Source organism: Bison bison, unplaced genomic scaffold (assembly GCF_000754665.1).
Source record: "Bison bison bison isolate TAMUID 2011002044 unplaced genomic scaffold, Bison_UMD1.0 scf7180017864144, whole genome shotgun sequence".
Lineage (NCBI taxonomy): Eukaryota > Metazoa > Chordata > Mammalia > Artiodactyla > Bovidae > Bison > Bison bison.
The window spans coordinates 1,895,230-1,905,499 of NW_011494716.1; the positions used below are offsets into that span (position 1 = coordinate 1,895,230).

Below are 10,270 nucleotides of genomic sequence, written 5' to 3' on the forward strand. Positions count from 1 at the left end.
CTGTGGCCTCCCCTGGACACCCAGCTGCCCCTCACCACCAGGTTCCACTTGTAGTTTCCTTATGTTCAGCCAGCCTCACAAATGAGCACTTCAGACCAGTTGGAGGTTCTTAGTTGCAAGCAACAGAAACTGACTCACATTACGTAAGCAGAAAAAGGTTTGATTGGAAGGTCACGGTCACTTATGAACCTATGTTCCTGGCTGGGAACCCAGCTTGAATGAGAACCAGGAAGCTGGGCCTGGCCAAGATGCCACCCCAGACAGCCTGGTGAGGAAGCTCAGCCTGCCATTACCCGGTGACCCAGCCACTGGACCTTCACCTACAGTGCAGTGTCCCTGAACAGAATCCCTTTCCCTGTCCATTGGCCCTTCATCCTGGTGAGATGAGGAGGAGATGAAAAAGCTGAGGCTCAGGGAGGTGAGTGGCCTCCCAACGTGGTTAGGAGGGGCAGAGTCACTGCAATCCCACAGACCATCCCAGATCAGTGCTTAGCCCACAGCTTCCTGTGGGTTAGGCCGGAGCCGATTTACATTGAAAGAGGTTTTTTAAAACATTGGGATCGTGGACTTCCCTGGTGGTCCAGTGGGAAAGAATCTGCCTGCCAATGCAGGGGACATGGGTTCAATCCCTGGTCCAGGAAGATTCCACATGCTGAGGGGCAACTAAGCCCGTGTACCGCAACTACTGAAGCCCACAGCACTTGGAGCCTGTGCTCCACAGGCAGTGAGAAGCCAGGGCATAGCAACTAGAGAAAGCCTGCGGGCAGCAATGAACACCCAGTGCAGCAAAAAATTTAAAAAATAAGTAAATATTAAATGAAACATTGGTCTCAAAATTCAGAACCAGAGACAGCAGTTGCCTTGTTGATTTCTCCCATCTAACTACAAAATAGACCTCGGTGGGTGGAGTGGAATCTCCAGAGCTTTTTTTTTTTCTTTTGCAGCACCCTGCGACTTGCAGGATCTCAGTTTTTTTTACCAGGGGCTGAACCTGGGCCATGGCAGTGAAAGCCCGGAATCCTAATCACTAGGCCACCAGGGAAGTCCCAGACCTTCAGCTTCTGAGTAGGGGGCAGCTCGCCTGCACCTGTCCTGAGATCCCCCACCTTCCCCCCACCCCTAATAAGCAGAATGTCCAGATACCCGGCAGCCAGAAAGTGCAGACGTTCATCACAAGCTCTAATCCTCCACCAGTGACCCAAGTCTTTCCTCCTTTGGGTTCTTTCCAGAGCAAGAGAAGAAAGGAACACTATAGATAAGACTAGTTACCATTCTTATCTGTTTATCCAGTGAGAAAAATGGTTTGTCTGGGCAAAGCAGAAGAACGAAACTTTACAGAACTGATTTAATCATTGACCTCAATTTATTTGGGAGGAAAAAAATGTTCCTGTTTGATTCCCATCATATTGATTGGCTTCTGGCTCTGACCAGCCACTCAGAGAACGTCTCAGTGAGAAGTCTTTACCAAAATTGTCTGAGTTAGGGTTCTGCCACCAAAACGGAGTGGTGCCAGCTCACAGCGGCTATCTGCTGACCTAAGGGTAGTGTTCCTCTCGGGTAGGGTCCCTGGGGACAGCAGACCCTCCAGGAAGCTGAGAGCACCCTGTGAAGTGGCCTCTTCCCCACCAGCAGCCATGTCTTTGAGTCTTTCATTTTTAAAACAAATGTTACATTTTCAGACCAAAAATGACACGATTTTTAAAACATTTTATTGATGTATAGTTGATCTACAATGTTGTGCTGATTTCTGCAGTACAGCAAAGTGATTCAGTTATACATATGCACAGTGTTCTTTTTCGTATTCTTTTCCATTCTGGTTTATCACAGGATGTCGAGTATAGTTCCCTGTGCTCTACAGTAGGACTTGTTTATCTGTCCTACATAGAGCAGTTTGCATCTGCTAATCCCAAACGCCCAGTCCTTCCCTCCGCCACCACCCTCTTCGAAAACCACCAGTCTGTTCCCTATGTCTGTGAGTCTGTCTGTTTTGTCAGTAAGTTCAATTGTGTCGTATTTTAGATTCTACGTATGAATGATATCATATGGTATTTAACGTACTTCACTTAGTAATCTCTAGATCCATCCATGTTATTACAAATGGCATTATTTCATTCTTTCGGGGCTGAGTAATATTCCATTGTATATATGTACCTCAGCCTGTTCATCCATGCATCTTTCAATGGATGTTTAGGCTGTTTCCGTGTCTTGACTGTTGTGAATAGTGTTGCTATGAACATAGGGGTGCATGTATCTTTTCAGATTATAGTTTTGTCCAGATATATGCCCAGGAGCGGAATTGCTAGATCATTTGGCAACTTTATTTTTCATTTTTTGAGGAACCTCCGCACTGTTTGCCAAGTGGCTGTATCAGCTTACATTCCCACCAGCAGTGTATGAGAGTTCTATTTTCTCCACACCCTCTTCATTTATTATTTGTAGACTTTTTGACGTTAGCCATTTTGTCCAGTGTGGTACCTCATTGTGGTTTTAATTTAGAATTCTCTAATAATTAGCAATGTTGAGCATCTTTTCATTGTGCCTAGTGGACATTTGTACGTCTTCTTTGGAAAAATGTCTATTTAGGTATTCTGCCCATTTTTCACTTGGGTTGGTTTTTTGTTCTTGAGTTGTGTAAGCTGTTTGTATGTTTTGGAAATTAAGCCATTGTCGGTTGCATCATTTTCAAATATTTTCTCCCAGTCCATAGGTTGTCTTTTCCTTTTGTTTATGGTTTCCTTTACTGTGCAAAAGTTTGTAAGTTTGATTAGGTCCCATTTGTATATTTTTCTTTTTATTTCTATTGCTTTGGGAGACTGACCTAAGAAAACATCGCTGTGATTTATGTCAGAGAATGTTTTGCCCATGTTCTCTTCTAGGAATTTTATGGTGAATGACATGATTTTTATTTTATTGTCAATATTCATTATTTATTTGGCTGCGCCAGGTCTTAGTTGCAGCAGGATCTTTGATCTCCGTTGTGGCTTGCAGGGTCTTTAGTTGTAGTACAGGAGTTTTAGTTATGGCAGGTGAACTCTCAGGTGGGCTTGTCTGAATAATTTCACGGGCTGGTAGGGAATTGAGGACCCTCAGGTTGAGGGTGGGCTGGAGTGCAGCTGGTCTGACTCAAGGGGGATCTATCACGGTGAGGGGGTGCTTTCCTGCTGAGTGGAGATATGTCTGATGAGAGCAGGGGAAACCAAGGGAGCCTGTGAGACCAAGGATGTCAAGGTAAGTAGCACCTGAACTGTTAGTCTACGGGGAGTTCCCTGGTGGTCCAGCGGTTAGGATTCGGTGCTTTCACTGCCATGGCCCAGGTTCAATCCCTGGTTGGAGGACTGAGATCCCATCAGCTGCACACATGGCCAAAATAAATAGAAATCTTGGTCTAACCTCACAGTGGGGACCCCTGGGGCATCTCACAGGAGGGCTAAGGCAGAAGGACTTGTTCTGGGACTCAGCCCTTGTCGGGCGATGTGGGGAGTGTTGTGATGCGGTTGGAGTGGGCTGGTGTGGTTGGGAAGCAGGAGTTCTGTGACTGGTGTTCTAACCAGTCTTACTGTGTAGGCTAGAGGGACAAAGCCAGTCTAACGGTCTAACTGGTCGAGAAGTAGCCACTCAGCTCAGCCAGGACAGGGGCCGTGTGGTTGTTACTGAGCCCAAGGTCTTTCTGCTCAGTAAATCGGGAGCTGAGTTGTTGGAACAAGGAATGATAACTTAAATTGGAAACCTAGCAGACAGAGGGCCTTCCCAGGTGGTGCCAGTGCTATAGAACCTGCCTGCCAATGCAGGAGACATAAGAGACTCAGGTTTGATCCCTGGGTCGCGAAGATGCTGGAGGAGGGCATGGCAACCCACTCCAGTGTTCTTGCCTTAGAGAATCCCATGGACAGAGGAGCCTGATGGGCTATAGCCCATAGGGTTGCAAAGCATTGGACACAACTGAGCGAATGAGCACATGCAGCAGACTGAGAAGATGGCAGACTGGTGTCTCAAAAACACCATCTTCCCTCAGTGGAAATCCGGCTCCTGTTTATACAGGAGGGGGTGGGGCCCACTGTGGCACCGACCAGTGGCTGAGCAGGACCACTAATGGCTGCTGGTGGACAGTCGCTCAATATCGGGTAGCTTACTTGGGGGAGGGGCCCGCTGCAGCACCAACCAATGGCTGAGCAGGGCTGCTGGGGTGGCTCAAGCCTGGTGGGTATTACACCCTGAGCAGAAAGGTGCTGCACCAAAAAGAGGCCAGGTCTGAAGAAGTAGCAGCCAGATATCGTGGTGGCCACTCGGAGGCAGCTGAACCCACCATTACTGGGACCTCCGTCTGAGGTGGCAGGCGCCATGGGCTCAGCCCGATGCTGGCTTCAAGGGTCACTGATGAGGTGGCCTGGGAGCTGGAGTCCCCAGAGTGCAGCTCCTGCCTGCCTGTTTATGCAGTGGGTGGAGGGGGGGAAGGTCCGGTGGGCTGGGCGAGGCCGGCCCTGTGAGGAGAGGTTCAGTGGAGCGGCCCCTGGCTTAAGGGCATGTGGCCCCTGCCATAGAGGGAGGAGGCCTCCCTCGGATTGGGACCGGGAGGCTGCTGTTACACATGGTCATGTTTGTAGTTTGGACGACTTTCTGTTCTTGGCTGAGTTCAGGCATGACCGGGACTGGTCTTGTTAGGTCTTGAGCTCATCACGGGGCACAGCAGCCTTGTCAGTCAGGGCTCCTGGGAAGTTACCATCACAGGAGTGAACTCCCGCCTAGCAGGGCCAGTTCCCCGTCCAAGCTGCCTCTCTCCTCTTTTGCACCCCCTTGTAGCTGAGGGTGGCTGAAGTCAACCCCAGGATGCTCATCTCAGTACCTAGAGAGAAGCGTGCGGGGCAGGAGGTCATTAGCTGGACTGTGTGTGGTTAGACCTCCTGCTTTTGTACACGTGAGCTGTCCAGTCCTCTCACTGAGCAGGCCCTGCACTTCAGGCTTTGGACAGCGGACATCACCCGCCACAACGCAAGTGGTTGTCAGAAACAAAATGGGCTGTTGGTTCTAGTACCAGATCCTGAAGATAGAGACCTTGATTGCCAAACCCAGACCATGAAAACCACCCCAGAGTGAGGCTGGTCTTTCCCTAGAGACTCTATTGACTTTTTTGGAGGCCCATCATGAACTGCATACTTGATCGATGGTTTTTGTGAAATTTACACTGATGCTACAAAAAGTGTCTGCTCCAACATGAATTCTCTTCAGTTACACAAGGAGAAATTCAGGGCTTGCTTCGGTATCTGCTAGTGAACTGACATTTACTCAGTTTGTTGGGCTCCCAGAGCAGGAACCTAGGGTTTCCTAACTCCAAGGAGGAGTCCTGATTCTAGAGGCTTCCGAGAAGTGAGTTGCTTCTCTCTCACCCCTCTGCCTGCTTCCCAGAAGGGGTCATCGGCTCTTACATAACTGAAGGACTTGAATTAAGTCAGCCTGGGGACTTCCCTGGAGGTCTGGTGGTTAAGAATCTGCCTCCCAAAGCAGGGGACACAGGTTCCATCCCGGGTCAGGGAACCGAGATCCCACATGCCACAAGGGCAACTAAGCCTGCCCGCTACAACTACCAAACCTCCGTATCTCAACTGGAGAGAAGCCCCAAGCGACTCAGCATGCACAGCGTATTTATAAAAGACGGCCCATGGGTCTGTCGGAACATTCCTCAGTGACTAACTGAGCAGCTACTCTGCCCACCCTAGGCTCTCGGAAGCTCACCCATTCGCCCACATTCTCTGGTGTCCTAGCAACTGGAAAGTGATCTGAGCTCCAACCAGGGCAGAAGCCATTCTCTCCCTGACCACTGTGACTTGCAGGCTCCCCAGGAGCCTGAGTACCTGTCCGTGCCACCCAAGGGCCCACTGAAAGCCACCATTTGTCCCCACGCATGCCCAGAAGGCCGGCTGGGGCCAGCCCATGACCCTAGCAAAATGAGCTTCTCACTCAAGTTCTCGGAGCTGGTCAACATCGCCATCCCGCAGTGCGGGGTGGTGAACTTCAAGGCCCTGCACTTCCTGCTCCACGGCATCCTGGAGCACATCCACATGGCGGAGCTCGAGAAGGACCTCTCAGGGGATGAGGACTTCCTCCAAGCCTCTGTGTCAGTCACATTCCCGTCACGGGAAGGGGACGCCCAACCCACCCTCAGCCCCCTGAAGAGGCTCGGCAACATCTTCGACCACCTGGTGAGCCGCGTGGACATGCTGGAGAGCCAGCTGGCCGCGCTGAGGGACATGCCGTCCACCGCCCAGCTGGTGGAGAGCAGCCAGGGCACCAGGCAGCCCGCCCAGGAGCTGTGGAACCTGATCAGGCTCCGGAAGAAGGTGGAGGGCAATGAGGAGGCTGTGGCCAAGGTAAGCCACCCAGCCTCCAGACACGGCCCTTCACCTTGACTCTCCTGCCCGGTGTTCAGCCCTACCCGCCCCCCATCACCCCCGATGAGAGGCCCTTCCCTTAAACGGGGAGGGATTCGGCTTTGGTCTCAGGTGGAACCTTGAGTTTGCAACCTGAGTGGCCAGGTTTGCATCCTTCATCAGTGTAGAGGTAAGAAGGCCACAGTGTCTGGAGGGGGCGCATACACAGAGACAGAAAGCTGATGAGTGGCTGCCAGGGGCTGGAGGGAGCAGGGGTGGGAGGAACTGCCTAGTGGTTACGGGGTTTCCTTTTGGGGGTGATAATGAGGTTTTGGAACCACATAGAGCTGGCGTTTGTACTGTATTGTGAATGCCCTAAATGCATTCACTGAACCATACACTTTCAAATGGTATGTTATGTGAATCTCACATCAGTGGAAAAAAAATAATAATCGAAGACCTATAAGATCTGCAGGTGAAGAAACTAAAGTGTTAGTTGCTCAGTCATATCTGACTCTTTGCGACCCCATGGACTGTAGCCCCCAGGCTCCTCTGTCCACAGGATTTTCCAGGCAAGAATACTGGAGTGGGTTGCCATTTCCTTCTCTGGGGATCTTCCCAACCCAGGGATCAAACCCTGGTCTCCTGAATCACTGGCGGATTCTTTACCATCTGAGCCCCCTGGGAAGCATAGGACCTACAGGCGAGGAAACTGATAGCCAGAAACGTTCATGGATTGGCTGAGGGTGCAGAGCCCGTGACGGTGGAACAGGCAGTGAGCCGAGGCCTCCTGTTTCAGGACCCACCTTGGACCACTCGCTCGCCTGCCCCCCACGCCGCAGTTATCCGTCTAGAGCTGTAGCCTCAGGGAAGAGTTGGATCTTGGGGAATAAATACCCTGGCTCCTCTCTCCTGCCTTCCTCCCATGGCCACACAGCAGGGCCAGAAGTCAGAGCACCCCGGGGTGTGGAGGGCACAGCTTGCTGGCAGCTCCTGGGGGCACTGAGTGGGGGCAGAGGATGGGTGTGCGGGGGTGCCAGAGGACATCCATCACACGGAGGGACCATTTCACGATGTCTTAGGTTAACTCTCTTGTGTTTAAATTTATTTTTATTTTTAAAATATTTTTATTTGTTTGGCAGCTCGGGTCTTAGTTGCGGCATGTGGGATCTAGTCCCCTGTAACCCAGAGATGGAACCTGGGCCCCCTGCATAGGGAGCATGGAGTCTTAGCCACTGGACCACCAGGAAACTCCCCAACACTCTTCTATTTTAAATTGAGGTGCAAGTCACGTAGCATAAAGTGAACAACCGCGTGGCATTTTGGCTCATTGATAATGTAATATGAGCACCACCCCCGCCCCCTTCTAAACTGTTTCCATGGCTCCAAAAGGAACCCTGTGTCCATGTCTCTTCCCCATCCCCCTACAAGACCCACCTGCTCTCTGGCTCTGAAGATTTACCAGATCTGGGCATTTTGCATAAATGGAATTGTGCAATATGTGGCCTTTTGTGTCTGGCTTCTCTCTCTGAGCACCAGATTTCCCAGGTTCACCCACATTGTAGCCTGGGTCTGTGCTTCACCCCCTTTTATGGCTAAATAGTATTTTGTTGTAGGGACAGACAACATCGGGTTTAACCACTCAGCTGTTGACGGGCATTTGGGTTGAGACTCTTTCTAAACAAAGGAGTGTATACTTTGAAGGACGCAGGGGTTTCTCAGCAGCAGCAAAAAAGGAAGAAAGTAGGTGGGCGGGCCTGATAGGGTGAAAGCCTTCACTTCAACCTACATCTTGAATATGACTTTAACACGTTTCAGCTTCCAGCCACCAGTCTCCAGGTTTTCTGATTATAATTTTTAGGTAAGAGAATGAGACAGCATACCTGGGGTCAGACGTCCACTCCTAGCCGGACAGGCAGGGTGGTGCCTAAGAATTAGAGCCCCCCGGGGCCTGTTCCCGCTGCCTCGACTAGCAGGCACCCCAGACGGTATCCACACACAGGGGCCACCAGGCTTTACGTTTAAGCTGAGAAAGGTGGGAGCCCCGGTGCCAGGGTTTTGTAGAGATATCAGACAAGCCTAACTCCCTTCCTAGAACCCAGAGTCGCTGGGCCACAAGGACAGGCCAGAGTCCACCAGTCTGACTTTTCTGGGTCTCATGCCCCTTCTCCTCATTTCCCTTTCGCCCTAGCTCCCCGACTGAGCCCATCCCCGGGGGAGTGATCTTGAGAATAAGAGCTTACTGCATGCCAGGTGAGCCAGGCGCTACATCTGTTCCTCCGTCAATCTTCTTAGCGACTCTTAAGAGGCAGGTGCTGTCATTATCCTGAGCTTACACATGAGGAAACGGAGGTGCAGAGAGGTCAGGGTTACAAAACGGGGAGCCAGACTCAGCCTGTACTGAGTGGGCAAGCGGAAGGCATAGGAATGTGGACGCTGAGATGCCCTGCCACTTTTCACCCGGAAGGGTGAGGGGCGTCCGTGGCTTCCTCCTTCCAAGATTGTTACAGCAATTAAGCAAGATAAAGCGTGGGAATTGCTCAGCACAGAGCTGGATGTCTGTTCTGGCCAAGATGGCCTGATGAGATGAGGGCAAAGCGGCGCAGTGTGAACTGTAAATCCCCGTGCTCAGTGAGAGCCTCTGGGCACAGAGGACCGCGCTGTGCATGACTCTGTTCACAGGCAATCTGCCCAGAATAGGCCAGTCCGTAGTGACAGAAAGTGGCGGTTGCCAGGGGCTGGGGGTTGAGTCCTGGTGGGAACGGGCTTTCTTTTGGAGGTGATGAAAACGTTCTGGAACACTAAACAGTGGTGATGGTCGTACACACTCGTGAATGTGCCGAACGCCGCCAAATTGTGCACTTTAGTATTGCTTTGTGTGTTTTACCATATGCACAAAAAGCAGGGGTTGGCAGAAGCAGTTAAAAGAAAGAAAAAAAGAAAAACATCATCTAACCCATATGCTGTCTCCAAGAGACACACTTTGATTCAAAGAGAAACAGGTTGGAAATAAAAGGATAGAAAGAGACATTGCACACAAGTAACGGCCAGAAGAGAGCCAGAGTGACTGTACTAACCACAGACAGATAGACCTTAAGACAAGAATTGTTACTAGACACACAGCAGGCTGCAGGGGTGGCTGAGGGCAGGTTACACAGGCCTCAGAGCTGCATGGTGTCTGAGGTGTCAGCCCCTCCAGAGCAACTTGCCTTGATGGATGAAGGCTTTTAGAAATCACGATTACCCGGAATGTCCCAGCCAGCTCACACAGTGGACTGGTGGACAGGTTCGGAACTGGTCACGCCGCCCTCAGAGGACTACTTGCACACCTAGGAATATCCCCACTACCGTTACAGAATGTCACCAAGTCCCAGCCTGGCTGAGGATGCTGGGGTTACCACGGTGACCCATTGTTAGGGTTGCCATGGTAGCTGGTTCTAGGGCAGTACAGGCTGCTTAGCTAAGAGTCTGCAACCTACCCCTACCATCCCCCCACCTCCGCCTGCATCAGTCAGTCTGGCAGACCAAATGCCACCCTTTATGGGGAAAGACAAGCCTGCCAGCCCCAGCATCCATCCCAGACAGGGTGAATGGCGCCCTGGAGACTAAGGCAGGCACCCAGGGCACGTCTGGAGAGATGGCTTGGAAGGACCTACAGGCATGGCATGAGGGTTGGTGCTCCTGGTCAGCACACTGCCGGGTTTGGGGGCTCAGGGGCGGGACAGCAGGGCCTCACTAAGCAGGCTTAGATTGCAGTTTCTAGCCCTCGGCATGGTTGACATCTGGGGCCAGAGGCTTCTCTGTGGTGGAGAGTGTCCCGTGCACTGAGGACACTAAGCATCCTTGGCCTCCAGCCACTAGAGGACAGGGCACCCCTCAGTATGACAACCAGGAATGTCTCCAGACTT

At 51.4% G+C, this 10,270-nt stretch overlaps 1 protein-coding gene across 1 annotated transcript in view; it reads left to right on the forward strand.

The window, feature by feature from the left end:
- Nucleotides 1-5,939: 5,939 nt before the first annotated feature.
- The window catches only part of LOC104988919 (chromosome unknown open reading frame, human C16orf96), a 34,723-nt gene continuing 30,392 nt past the window's right edge, over nucleotides 5,940-10,270 (forward strand). The window contains exon 1 of the mRNA XM_010840409.1: nucleotides 5,940-6,362. Coding sequence (XP_010838711.1) covers nucleotides 5,940-6,362 — 423 coding nt within the window. The remainder of the gene's footprint in view (nucleotides 6,363-10,270) is intronic.